The 14,305-nt window shown below is 40.1% G+C and overlaps 3 protein-coding genes across 7 annotated transcripts in view; 1 reads left to right on the top strand and 2 right to left on the bottom strand.

Moving 5' to 3' along the window:
• The window catches only part of IFNE (interferon epsilon), a 45,273-nt gene that overhangs the window by 26,641 nt on the left and 4,327 nt on the right, over nt 1-14,305 (top strand). For 3 of the 5 annotated variants that reach the window (XR_010945047.1, XR_010945045.1, XR_010945044.1), the window contains one exon: nt 748-5,194. The gene's annotated coding sequence lies outside the window, so the exon portion shown is untranslated. Of the gene's footprint in view, nt 1-747; nt 5,195-14,305 lie in introns of those variants that run through there. The other 2 variants (XR_010945046.1, XM_067744523.1) reach the window with 2 other exon arrangements.
• Nucleotides 619-1,499, bottom strand: LOC137227898 (interferon omega-1-like). The gene has a single exon (XM_067744521.1). It carries the CDS (start codon nt 1,369-1,371, stop codon nt 619-621), a length of 753 nt encoding a protein of 250 aa, XP_067600622.1. The 5' UTR covers nt 1,372-1,499.
• On the bottom strand, nt 13,326-13,871 carry LOC137227900 (interferon alpha-1-like). Its single transcript, XM_067744524.1, has one exon. It carries the CDS (start codon nt 13,869-13,871, stop codon nt 13,326-13,328), a length of 546 nt encoding a protein of 181 aa, XP_067600625.1.

Raw genomic sequence — 14,305 nt, 5'->3', positions numbered from 1 at the left:
AAATAAAATGAACAATAATACTGTTTTATGTCCTCTTCCCTGTAAGACTGAGAGTTTCAACACAGTAAAAACTGCATGTGCTTTATTCGCTTGTATTTCTTGATAGCAATTACACTCTGTCATTTAGGTACTCAATTTATATGTATAATCTGAATGAAATGAAGAGTAAATGTTACCATCCATTCTTCAATATCATTTACCAAATAAATGTTTGAATTTAGAGTAAACAAACTCAAATTTTCTTTGTTAAGAGTTTAATAAATAAAACAAAGTGCAAACTTAATAACATGAAATGAAAAACATGTTTTAAAAATTTTATTTCAATGTACAGATGAAATGTAATTTTATAAATAATTTCTAAATATGAGAGATGCAAGAAGGAATAGATAAATAAACAATAAATAAATAAATAACATCAGGGCAGTCATCACTTAGGGACTGATGACCCTGTAGCTGAATACTTTTATATATACTTGCTTATTACTTGCTTATTACTACTGACAAGTAATGGCTGAATTAATGCAATAAATTTTGTGGCTAAAGCAGAAATAAGTCTTTTGAAATGATCAAAGATGAATGTGCAAGGGTGATGTGGCATCTTAGTCAATGAGAATCATTTCAAGGTGACCCCAGGTCTCCATGCATAATTCTTATCCTTTCTTGCAAGTTGGTTGATGAAGACAAGGATCTCATGATTTCCACTCTGACAATTTCCCAGGCACAGTCACTGTATTTCTTCTCTTTCAGGTAGAGATGGATTCCCTGGAAGTACCTCTTCACGGCCAGTGTAGGGCCCGTCACTCCCAGGGCAGTTTCTTCATCTCCCATCGCCTGCACCAAGCAGGCGTCCAGGTCCTCCAGCTGCTGATGGAGTCCAGTGCGGAGTTTGTCCAGGAGGGAGGTGTCCCAGGCGGCAGTGGAGCGCTCTGTGTGGAAGAGGCGGAAGACCTGCTGGAGCATCTCGTGGAGGACAGAGGTGGCCTGGGCCTTCGGGAGCTGGCTGCCATCCACCATGTCCTGGGGGAAACCGAAGTCTTTTCTGTCCTTCAGACAGAAGCGAGGGGAGATTCTCCGCATCTGGCCCAGAAGCATGAAGTTCTTCCTGCTAATCCGCACGTGGTTCTGAGACAGGTCGCAGCCCAGAGATCCACCAGGGCCATAGCTGAACACCACCAGGGCGGTCAGTAGAGGGAGCACGAAGGCCATGGGGCAAATGAGGCTGCTGCTGGCCTGGCTTAGACGGGCGTCTGGGGGAGCCTTGGGGGTAGGTTCTCTGATGACATTCTTTCTAAGTATGGCTTTTAAATAGGGAAGACAGTTTCCATTTTCTGAAACTTTCTCTCTACTTTCACTTCCAATTTGTGTTTTCATTTAGATATTTTCTTTTGACCTAAGACGATGTAATCAATCTAAACTCTTAATTTACAATAGAAGTTTAAGTTTCCCAGTAAACTTTGGATGTGTCAATCCAAAAGAATATCAATTAAATGAGAAACTAATTAAAGGCTGAAGTATATGTAGGTATGTAAAGATTCATGCACATACTTATGTACACATTTTATTTTATTATTTTTTTCTTTGTACAATTTATTTTTTTCTTTTGGCTGCATTGGGTCTTCGTTGCTGTGCATGGGCTTTCTCTAGTTGCAGCGAGAGGGGGCTACTTTTCATTGTAGTACATGGGCTTCTCACTGCAGTATCTTCTCTTGTTGCAGAGCACGGGCTCTTGGCATGTGGGCTTCAGTAGTTGTGGCATGCTGGCCCAGTAGTTGTGGCTCGTGGGCTTAGTTGCTCCGTGGCATGTGGGATCTTCCTGGACCAGGGCTCGAACCTGTGTCCCCTGCATCGGCAGGCAGGTTCTTAACCACTGTGTCACCAGGGAAGTCCCTGTACACATTTCAGTATGTATAAATATTGCTCTTCTCTGTGTTAGGAACAAAATTTGTCCTTGACTCTGGACTACATTTTTACCATCCTTACTTTATACATAGGAAGTTGGGGTCCCTCATCCCTATAGGTTTCTGTATTTTGTTAAGTAATTACCAGACCATGCATGGTAAATAAGCTGTTTAGAACCAAAGACTGGTTTTGTTTTCTGTTTTATTCAGAGCAGAGGCTTATGATTACTAGTGAATGAGCTTCTCAGGTGTTTCTCTTCTTCCTAGAATGCATTCATTCAAGTTCCGGAGGGTATTCTTCACTGGGGCCACAAGGTCAGGACTAATATACTAGACATCGCCCTTTCTTTCCACCATTGTCTTACAGGAGACCTATAGTGCTCCACAGGCTGGGCCAATACCCTCAGCAGGAATCCTGGTTCTTTTCTGGTGAATGTAGGTATGCAGATTTTAATTCCAAGATAATTAATTGTATTTTCCAGCACCGCCTCACTCACAAGGTAGTTATCACATCTAGTAGCACTTTCCTGGAATGACAGAGTATCCTCAACCCAAACTCTCTGGGGCTCACTCCCTGAGGGCAGGCTCACCACATCCCGAGGAGTTCAGAATTCTACTGTGGAGGGGCTTGTTTCTTTGTTTGCAAAATAATTCATCTTCCAGGACCCGCACCCTTGTCCCTGGAGTGTTCGTGTTAAGGACCCTCTTTCTCAGTGGGGACCTCCTCCTCTCCTTACCTGTGTCCCCAGGTATCAAAAGTATGACCAGCCCGCAGATGCTGAAAGCAACAGTTTGTTTTGTCTAAGTAGGTGGAGGAATTATTCAATTGCAATTGTTTCACCTTTAGTAGACAAGTTTTATTTTGCCAGTACAGCTTTTGTTGTTCAACTCTTTTAAACTGTTGAACTTTGTTATGCTCAGAATTTCTGAGTTGGCTATAGGGAATTCAGTGATGATGCTGTCTCTCATTAGAAGTTTATGTCACAGAAACTAGTGACCTTCAGTTGTTCATTCAGTCTACGTATTTCTACTGGGCTTATTTGTTTGTCCACCTCTGCCTCGTGCTCAGAACGCAGAGCAGTGAGGCCCAGATTATGTCAGAGAGAAATAGCCTGGTTTCCTTTACTTATTCACAATGTTTTGTTTTAAATTTAATTAACAACCAAAAAAATTTAGGAACTTATTTTTTACATAGTGATTTACTGGCCATAGTTACTTTCCATTTCATCCTGAGGTTAATAAAATGGGAAGTAAAAGAATGGCAAAGGAGTTTCACCTTATTTTCTATGATTTTCAAGACTTGAGATTTTTTGTTTCTCATTTCAACTTTCCTAGAGAGCAAAACTTGAGAGCTGTTTGTGGGCAAAAATAAAACAAAGGTAATTCTGAATGTCATGAAAGTGAAAGTGAAAAAAGAGAAGTGACGTTTCTGCTGACAAAATGGCAAAGTGTAAGTTAAACCTAAAAAAAGCATCAACCAGGGCTTCCCTGGTGGTGCAGTGGTTGAGAGTCCACCTGCCAATGTAGGGGACACGGGTTCGTGCCCCGGTCTGGGAAGATCCCACATGCCGCGGAGCGGCTGGGCCCGTGAGCCATGGCCGCTGAGCCTGCGCGTCCGGAGCCTGTGCTCCGCAACGGGAGAGGCCACAGCAGTGAGAGGCCCGCGTACCGCAAAAAAAAAAAAAAAAAAAAAAAAAAAGCATCAACCAAAGAATAGAAGGAATCATCGTATTTGAAAGATGTTAAGCAGCCACAAAGACAGAGCCAAGTGAGTCCAAAATTGTCCATGTTGTCCTGCCCTGAAATGGGCTCCCAAAGTGGTGAAGGAAGATAGAAAGACAAAGGACAAAAATTATTTAACATGTAAATTAGAGAGCCCTCTCATCGGTCAATTGGTTACGAAGTCTGTAACCTAAAGCAGAGATTTGAGAGATCTAGGCTAAATTGAAGGCCTTCCCTGCTACCTGAGCAATTCACACACACACATACACACACACACATGCATGCACGCATGCACACTTCCTGGTTAACTTTGCCAATTACAATATTGGATTACCTTAATAGTTCTCAATTCTATCCAAATAGACTGTCAGTTGGCAACAGTTGTATTCTCTGAAATTCCTTTATGTATGTCTGTGTTCACTCTTACTACTGAGTCAATGTGGAAGGGATGCAAGTGCAGTCATTATTCAAAGGGACATTGAGAATTTTCTCCCAACTGTAAAGTCAAGCAACACGATCTCATACTGGGAATGGATTTGAAAAACTGACAACATACTCTTAAGAAAGAGTTAATGCACCTTCAAACAGGAGCTATTTCCTCTGATTCCCCTTGCATTTCCACACCCAGAATGGCAGGCTCTAAGCCTCCAAGAGTCCTACATTATGTAAAGCGAATAATGATTCAGGAGGCTTGGCCAGCTGAGCAGCCTGGAGGCAAGGAACACATTCTGACCCTTCTCTCCACACAGCTGCCTTAGCCCAAAACATGTCCTGCCTGAAGCTGGGAGTATTTTCCCTCTCTAAGATGCAAAGCTAAGGAAGCAGGCTTAGCCAAGTTATTGGTGTCAGTTCTTTCCAGGAAAGAGCCTCTTTTAGCTCCGAAGAAAATGCTAGTGGAAGAAGACAGACTTCTGCCTAGAACAGAAAGAATCCTGCTCTGCAGACTTGGTCAATGTCCTAGTCCATCTTGGCCAGTAAGTGGCACTCTTCCTCCATAAGTGTTTTAACAGCCTCCAGAGTAAAATGGATCCTGCTTTCCAGTTCATTTTTGCTACAGCTGCTGTCACAATATTGTAACAAGGACATCCCCTCATTCCCAAAAATATTCATCAGAAGAAAAACAATAACCTCTTATATAGGAGTTTCTGAAAAGTCCAGAACTTTCACTCAACTTTTGCTTTTAATTTGTGGCTTTGTACTCTTAAGGGGAAATTGGTGGCCAGAACCACAAAGGAACAGGACACAGCTGTATGAATGGCTGGTGCAGGAAAAGGAGGAGTGAATGAGGGGAGCATACTGCGAATTTCTACATTGGAGAGGAAGTACAGGCATACTTTGCTTTATCGCACTTCACAGATAATTGCACTTTTTACTAATTGACAGTTTATGACAACCCTACGTCAAGCAAGTCTATCGGTGCCATTTTCTAACAGCTTTTGCATACTCCATATCTCTGTGTCACATCACCTTAATTTTCAGGAGTGTTCAAACCTTCACCGGCAGAAAAATTCTGACTTGCTGAAGGCCCAGATGACCATTAGTAGTTTATAACAATAAAGTATTTTTAAAATTAACGTATGTATGTATGTGTGGTCAGGCCACTCAAGATGGCTGCTCTCTTGCTCTCTGTACATCCCCTGCCCCACCAGTGCCTGCGTCTTCACCTACACCCTATGCACATGACTGACCTCCTTCTGTACTTGCACCAGGCCCCAGCTAGTTAGTTATCTTATCAAAGGGGCGGTGAGGGGCGTGCCCCTCTAATGGTTTCCCTGGTAACTAATGAGCCCACCTGATGTCAATTCCCCTAGAACTGGCAATCTCCCCTTTGTTAGGGGAACCACTGACCAAAACTGCCCACCCTGGCCAGGCAAGATAGTAGCCACTTGCATGAGTCATCTTACAACAGCAGGTCCTGGTAAGGAACGTGGAACTAACAAGCTACCACCAACCAGAAGATTTCCGGAAAGGTCAAAGAGAGGAAACGCCAGTCCATATGTCCTACCGACCTCCCAGAATCCTTCTTACTGGAATCCATCTTGGCTGAACGATAGGCGCGCCACCAGGAAGGACCCTGAGTCAGAATGATTGCTCAGAGACAACCCAGAAACTAACCCCATTACCATAAAACCTGAGACTGTGAGCCACGTGGCAGTTCTCCTGGGTTCCCTTACCCTGCTGCTCTCCTTCCGAGCACCCCTCCCCAATAAAGTCTCTTGCTTTGTCAGCACATGTGTCTCCTTGGACAATTCACTTACAAGTGTTAGACAAGAGCCCACTCTCAGGCCCTGGAAGGGGTCCCCCTTCCTGCAACACCTTCCCCCCCCAGGATCGAAGACTGCCACCAAGTCTGGCCCACTGCGCACCGCACACGGTGGGGTGTCACTCCAGGACCTTGCTTCAGACTGTAAGCTCCCCCATCCATTAAACCATTGATGTCTCTGTTGCTGACTCTGGGCTCTTAAGTCTTGAAGCTGGGCAAGCACAGGACTTGCAGGCCTGTGAGGTGCAGCCCAACAATTGGCGGAGCAGCCGGGAGCCCGAGGAAACTGCCATGAGCACAGAGATGTTGGAAAATACAGGAAGGGTAATGGAAAGTTGCAGAGGCTGTCCACTAGCATGCAGGGCCCGAAAATTGCAGGGATAATCGTGTGGTGGCTGTCTACTAGTTTGTGGTGGCTGTCCTTGGTTAATGGGGGCTGCCAAGAGATATGGAGAACAATGGTCTCTAATGGCTCCGCTGTTGTATCAAAGTGAGCCTTTTGTAATTGGTTAAGCCAGCTTTCTAGAAGGAATTGGTATTTCTCTTATGCCTTTGAGATGTAAATGATCTACCTGGGCTCTCTGGAACTTAATCTTATGTGATCTCTAAGAGTAAAGGAGAAAGAAGAGCTTTTAGGTAAACTCTGTAGAAACAAACTATGTTTGGGGAATGTCTATATAAAATAGTCTCTCCAGATTTTGGTAACTTGAAACTAAACGGAGTTAAATGAAAAGAATTCATTGACTATCTGGGTCATTTCAAATAGGATACTGAAACATTAATTGCTGGGCAGGCCTAAGATTATCTACCCTTGCCTTCTTAGGAGAGAAAGACTAAAGTGTAAGTTTCCAATCAGGAAATGTACAATTACTTGCTTCTTGGTTTTTGCCAGAGATTAAGGTTTTTAAGGGTTAAGATTATAATCGGTTATAATTCTAGTTATTGTAACCAAGATTATTTATGGATTACATTGTAATCAGGTCTCCTTAACCATGGCTTTTTAAGTCTTCTGTCATTTATAGACAGTGTTTGTTGTACTCTGATGTGTTTGCAAAAGTGCTTCATCTTCAAGAAGATTCATAGGAAGGACTTTTTGACAATAACAGGTCTCTGATAAATGTCAGATTATACCGCTGAACAGGGTAAGAAATTAAGGTATCCTAATGGAAAACCTGATGGCTTCATAAAAAGAAAACAAAAAGATTGGTTACTGAGTGAACTGGTGAATATGGTTATAATTTTTATGGGTTTTGTCTGGAAAGTTGCTGGTATTTATCTGTGTTTTCCAGATAGAAGGAAGCCCTTCCCCTCAAGTTGGTTATGATTTACAGCAATTTTGGTAAACTACACCTGTGGGTAGAATTAAAACATTTTTCTTTTCTCTCTGCCTGGTCCCTCCAGAAATTGGAGACTCGGGTTCTGAGCAGACTTATCAGGTGAATGGGAAAGACTGTCTCCGGGCATGTGCAAGAATCTCAATATTTGGGGGACTAAGAAATCCACTGAGGCAGAGCCTGATGGCAGGCCTTGGGCATGACTTTCCTGGCCTTGAGAAGCCTGTTGGGAATTCAGTCTGAGACTCCTTCTGAGGAGTTCTACCTCAGCCAGTTTGGAGGAGCCTATATGATCAATTGACCAGACTTGTTTTGCAGACAAATTAGTCTTGATTTGTGGAGATGAGGGTAATTTTAGAGAGAAAAATATATGTTTCAGTGGATGTTAAATTCTAGTTTTGTTAATTGAGGTCTAGATTTATTGTGGTGGTCTGGAACTGAACCTACAATACTCTGAGCTATGCCTGTAAGTAACTGTGGTATGTATGAAAATAAAAGAATGTGATTCAGAAAAGCAAGGAGGGGAGGGCAAAAGGAGCCAGATATCAAAATCTGCAAATTAATACTATACATATTTCACTTCAGTTTAGAAAACTAACTTCTCTTCCAGATGTTTATGCAGGCCGCCATTTTGGAACTGAAAATACACATCAGTTACCTTTGATGTGAAGAGTGACTATATTTCAGCCTTCTCCAGAACACTTCACAGAATTCCATTTTTCAGACTGTCATGTTTTTGCAGGTGTTGAGAAAGAAGTGGGAGACTTCACTATTCTGATAGATATCTATATGAAAAAATAAGAAAATAGTTACCATATTTAAGCCCTAACTCTGTGGAAAATAGCCTAAGTGTTTTAAGATGTTAGTTTAGTACAATAATTCTTAGAATATTTTCACTTTATTGTACGTTTGAGAAAACTGAGGCTCAGAGAAGTTAGGATCACACATAATTGCTGGCAGCGTCAAGAGTCACTACAGAACCCTATATTGCATATTATAGGCAATTGAAAAAGTTTCCTGTTTTAGAATTCTATTCAGGTTTAAAATATGCTTTGATCCCAAAATTAAATAAACGTCTTGCTCCCTTGTTTTCTTTTTATTGGTGCATACTATTTTATTTCTTTTTTGCTGGTTTCCACCTATTCTTTACCTTAGATATTGTGGAAGAGAACTTCCTTGATCCAGTTTCAGTCTTCCATCTTATGAAGGAATTGTCCCAGGCTATTATACTCATTGCAATTTGGTTATCTGTGCATCCCCAGGAGCCTGTGATTTTCATAAAATTGATGCTCCACATTGAGGAGGAAATATAAATTTAATCAGGAAGAATGCAAATAATGTTAAAGAATAGAAGAATTCTTAGCATACCTATCTTTTCTAGAAAATGAAATGAGATTATAGTAGTAATACTAAAAACTGTGATAAAGGGAGAAATTAGGTAAACAGATTATTAAATTTCAATTCTGAAATTGAATTATCAGTATTAGATTTAAGATAAAAGATATATCTGATGTTAACATGATGGAAAAACATTTCAATAAATGGTTCTAGGATGATTAGTTAGCAATCTAGGAAGAAATCAAAATAAAATCTCATCTCATACCATATGTGATAGTAAAATCTTGATGGAATGGAGAATTGACAGTAAGATTAGATTTAAAAAGGAGAGAGGAGGCCCACAGTAACCTTGTAAGCTCATGAGAAATAGCTAACCTATTAAAAAAAGTTGGTTATTTTTTAATATATACAAAATTTTAACTTCAGATGAAACAGGACATGGCTACAGAGACTTGCCTGGCAAGATGCCTGAATGAAGCCTGATCTCAGAATTTCCTCACCCAGAAACCAACAAAATAAGGAAAATTAAGTAAAATGTACAAAATACATAAGCAGCCATCAAAGAATGGAAGAGGAATAATATTTGAAAAGTGTTAAGACATGAATTAGGGAGGAACAATGGAATAGCTCATTTTATATGTCAGCTTGGCTAGACCATGGTACCCAGATACTTGGTCAAACACTATTCTAGATGTTTCTGTGAAGGTAGGTTTTACATGAGATTATAGGAATTTGACATTTAAGTCAGTAGACTTTAAGTAAAACATATTACCTTCCATATTACAGGTGGGCCTCATCCAATCAGTTGAAGGCCTTAATAGAAAAAGACTGACCCTCCCAGGAATAAGAAGGAATTCTGCCAGATACTGCCTTTGGACTTGAACAGCAGCTCTTCCCTGGGTTTCCAGCTTGCAGCCTACCCTGCAGATTTTGGACTTGCCAAGCCTCTACAATGACCTAAGCAAATTCCTTAAAATATCAATCTCTCTCTTTCTCTGGTTCCCGCTGGTTCTGTTTCTGGAAAACCCTGACCAATACAGGCTGGGAAGCCAAATGTTTCCAAGCCTTCTCCATCTGCTGAATGTTTCCATCTGCCCCTCCTCCAGAGGGAAGAACAAGATAGCAAAGGACAAAAGTCTGTTGAAATTTTACTAAGGCCCTGGCCAACGCCAAGTTGGAGAACAGCAAATCCAAATGTTGAGTGAGTAACCTCAGGAAAAGATTGGAGACACACACACAGTTGCAGGCCCTCCCTGCTACCTTAGCAATTTACACATACTCCCCAGTGAAATACCTCAATGAAGATATTGATTACAGAAATTCCTCTCAACTTATACCAAAATTGATACATTTGAATTTTAAAAAATGTCACTAAGCTCTCAGATACTATTCATTCACACTTCTTAGTTCCTCTCTTTTGCTACCTAGGCAGAATTTTTACTACTGAGTACAATAGATGTCAAGATTGTTATTCAAAGTGGCAATGAGAATAGTTTTCTATTTAATAATAGTTGAAGTCTCATATTTGGAATAAATCTGTGAAACTAAAATTTTATTTTTGACAGTTGTTTAATGCATTATAAACCTGAGGTTTTCCTTGTTATCATTGAATTCCATGTCCAGGTTGGCAGCTCTGCCTGTTTTGTTGTATGTGGAAGGAGTAATTCAAAGGGAGGCTCTGGTCTGCATAGTGGGCTGTAGGAAGGGAACACATTTTTGTCCCTTTGCCTGATCCCAAAGAGTCCATGCCCTGCCTGAAGCCAGAGACTGGAGACTCTTTCTCTTTGTAACAGAGAGTAAAGAAACAAGTTTATGACAGCATTAGAATTAACTGGTGCCAAGAAGAAGCCTTTTTGTAGCATGAAGGGACATCCTCAGTAAGTGGTAGGATTTCTGCATAGATCAGAAGCCTGTCCTCCAGTCTTGGTCGCTGCACTTAGCGACCTGAGGGCTGTCTTCCCTGAGAGGAGCTTCATCTTCCCACCCATAAGCTGGATCTTGCTTTGTTTCCTTTTAGCTACAGCTACTATTACATCATACTCAGCTGAAATTAAGGAAAGCCTCTCTTGCAGATGTTTCTGCAAAACCTAGAAGTTTTATTTAACTTTTGCTTTCTACTTGTGTTGTTCTGCTTTTTAGGAAACCATTAAGCTGAAAAAACAGCAGAAGGGAGTTGTGTGAATGGTGAAGAGTTTAAGTGAATAAGAAGGATGGTGTGGGAATTTCTACCTTGGAGGGGAAGGAAATATTGTGATATGGGAGTGTATCCTGGAATGATGAGAGGGAGGGAATGTGCCAGGTGCCAGAACCATTAAATAGATAGCATGTTCTTCTGCCATTTATCTAAATATTTATTCCCGTCTCTCAGATACCAATACAAGCCACCATTTCATCTCTGAATGTAAACAAGACACTTCTTTGAAATGAGGGACGAAATGACAATTTTTCAACCTTCTCTAAAATTCACGACAGAATTCTGTTTTTTTAGGCTGCCTTCTTTGGAGGTCAGTTACTGAAAAGTAGGTCACAGTTCCTGAGAATTTTATAGAAAGAGACATATAATATTCTCATATACAACTGTCTGAAGGAAAACGGGAAAAAACCTAGTATATTTTAATTCCTTACTCTAATATATGATGCTAAATGCTTTAAAAAGCATGAGTTCATTTAATATTCATAAAAAATCTATAAATATTTTGAACCCATTTTATTTATGGAAAAACTGAGGCTTAGGTTAAGTGGGTTTCGCGACATAACACGTGTACAAGCAGAATGGAATTTCAATGAAAAATTTTTTATTGTGAGTTACGGGTGATTTTTTGAGCTTTGTATTCTGGATTTCTGTTATCATTGTTAAATCTGTTTTTTACTCCTGAATTATACACAACACTCTCTTGCTCTATGGATTTCCATGGTTCATGTTATATTTTCAGATGGTTTTGACTATTTTTTTTCCTTTACCTTAAGTATTGAGAAAGAGGTTGCCTGATCCAGTTTCCCACTTTCCTTTTTTGAAGGAAGTCTGTCAGTCTTTATGTTCAGTATAATCTTTGTTATTTTGGAATCCACAGAAGATTGTGATATTCATAAAATTAGGAAAAATTACCAAGTAGTAATATAAAAGAATTCTTTTCGTATCTAGCTCTAATATAAAATGAAATGTGTGTAAAGTTGCTGTAGTAACCAGTGTCACAATGATGAAAGTTAAGTAATGTAACTAATAAAGCCAATAATTCCAGGAAACTACATTATCAGTAGTAATTAGATTTTTTGATGAGGGATTGAATTAGTTATCTATTCCTGCCTAATGAATTTTTTTAAATGATGAGCAGCTTACTGATATACAAAGTAGTATTAACTTAGATAAATTATCATTGTAAGTAATTAAGTCATGATTTAAAGTAAATACAATATTAAACACATTAATATGATTTGCCAGTACATCGATTACATAAAATCATGTAGAAAAAAGATATACTACGTAAAAAGGAAAACTCTGCACAGAAAAACTAACCAACATTATTTACCAGATCCCATACTATTTCCTTCTCTACCTCAGAGTCACTAACTTCTCTGATTTACGCTTCTACCTACTCCATTGTGGTTTCCGCTTATTCACTCCACCAAGCCAAATCTCATTAAGGTTGCCAATGCCATCTATATTCCTGATGTGGTATGTAGTTTCAGTCCACATCTTCCAGGAATCCACTGATTTCTTCTAAGCACCTTATTTTCTTAAATACACTCTTATCACTGTTCTCTGTTATTGTCCTTGTAATGTATGGCCATTCCACCTCTGTTTCCTTTGTGGCTCTTCTCTCCCCTCCCTTTAAAGGTGAAAGATCCTCAGAATCAATTTTAAGTCTTTTTCTCACTCTTCACTATCTCCCCACACAACTACCTCCATTTCCGGCTTTCATTTGCCAGATAAGGTATCTCCAGCTACAGCATTCCTTTTAAATTATAAACTCACATATCCAACTTACAAATGACATTTGCACTTAAATGTCTTCCAGTCAACTAGAGAGGGTATCTACTGCTTTTATTTTTATTTCCTGACATTCTCCACTCTTGCTTCTGGTGAGAGAATTCATTTGTTTTTCCTTCTTCTCGTTATAGCATTAAGTATGATTATTATTTTTAGATTTCTTTCCCTTCAAAAATCAAAGAAACAAGAGGGCAGGAGCTGTATTTGTTGTGTTCACCTTTATATCCTGAGGGCAACATCCAACCTGGCTTACAGAAAGTCAGTTGTTACTTTTAATTTGAATATAATGTGATGGGTAAATGAATTGTGACATCCATTTCTTTTATCAAGTTGCACAATCAGGCTTGGTGTTTCTTTTTAAAGAATAAGCAAATACAAGAAGTTTTCTATAATAAAAATTTAATAAACAAGACAAAATAAACTAATTATAAAGAACATACTTTATTATATTACACAATTTAAGGTACACAAAATATTATAAAAATAAAAATAATTTAAATCTTATAAATAGTTAAATAAATAAATATTAAAATAGATAAATATTTAAGTACATAAATAAATATATCAGCATGGGCATCTGTGAGGGACTAGTACCTGTAGAGTAGAACATCATGTTGCTTAATATTCCTGAAAACATTTGACAAATTAATTTAATTCAGGGCATGATGAGAGCAGAAATGAAAGTCTTTGACATGGCAGCACAGGTGGAAGTGTGGTCTCGTTAGTGAGAATCATTTCCGTGTTGAACCAGGTGTGTGTCATTCCTTCCTCCTGAGTCTTTCTTACAAGTTCCTTGATGAAGAGAAGGATCTCATGACTTCTGCTCTGACAATCTCCCAGGCACAAGGGCTGTACTTCTTCTCTTGCAGATAGACAGTGATTCTGTGGAAGTATTTCCTCACAGCCAGGATGGAGTCCTCCTTCAGCAGGGGAGTCCCTTCCAGCCCCGCCTCCTGCATCAGACAGGCTTGCAGGTCAGTGAGCTGCTGATAAAGTGCAGTGCAGAACTTGTCCAGGAGGGTCTCATCCCAAGCAGCAGCCGAGCCCTCTGTGCTGAAGAGCTGGAAGGTCTGCTGGATCATCTCATGGACGACAGCGATGGCTTGAGCCTTCTGGAACTGGTTGCCTCCAAACGCCTCCTGGGGGAATCCAAAGTCATTTCTGTCCTTCAGGCAGGAGAAGGGGGAGATTCTCCTCATCTGTTGCAGGAGCATCAGGGCCCTCGTGTTAGCCAGGCTGCGGGTCTGAGGCAGGTCGCAGCCCAGAGAGCAGTTGGAGTTGCAGCTGAGCAGCACCAGGGCCAGGAGTAAGGACAAGGTTGGGGCCATCGGGGACCCTGCAGATGCTGCTGGCCCGGCTGAGGTGGGGACTCTGTGAACCCTGCTCTCTAGGTTCTCTGAAGACCTTCCTTCAGGCCTGGGTCTTAAATGGGAGCGAATTGGTTTCCATTTTCTGAATGTTCCCTCTTACTTTCTACTTCTGTTTTTGCTTTTCATTTTGCACTCTCCAGATGGGTTAGGACAACATTTCTCAACCTTTTTTTCATTATTGCCTCTCTTTCCTCTGCCCACAGAGCCTTTTTAGATAGTTTTTTCCTAATTGCCCCCAGCATGAAATTTTGATACCACAGATATACTGTGTATCTATTTTTGTACTCCATGTGTATCTTTACTTTATACATAGAAAAAGAAAGTGAAAATCTTACTCTTTCTATTCAGTGCAGGGTTAAGAATATGTAAAATTTTAAGCTATAATTTAAATT

This window comes from Pseudorca crassidens, chromosome 7, assembly GCF_039906515.1.
Source record: "Pseudorca crassidens isolate mPseCra1 chromosome 7, mPseCra1.hap1, whole genome shotgun sequence".
In the NCBI taxonomy this organism is placed as follows: domain Eukaryota; kingdom Metazoa; phylum Chordata; class Mammalia; order Artiodactyla; family Delphinidae; genus Pseudorca; species Pseudorca crassidens.
This window is presented reverse-complemented; position numbering and strand designations above follow the sequence as displayed.

Bases quoted from the DNA above. Each gene is read 5' to 3' on its own strand.
- LOC137227898 (XM_067744521.1), bottom strand. From the start codon at position 1,371: ATGAAAACACAAATTGGAAGTGAAAGTAGAGAGAAAGTTTCAGAAAAT.
- LOC137227900 (XM_067744524.1), bottom strand. From the start codon at position 13,871: ATGGCCCCAACCTTGTCCTTACTCCTGGCCCTGGTGCTGCTCAGCTGC.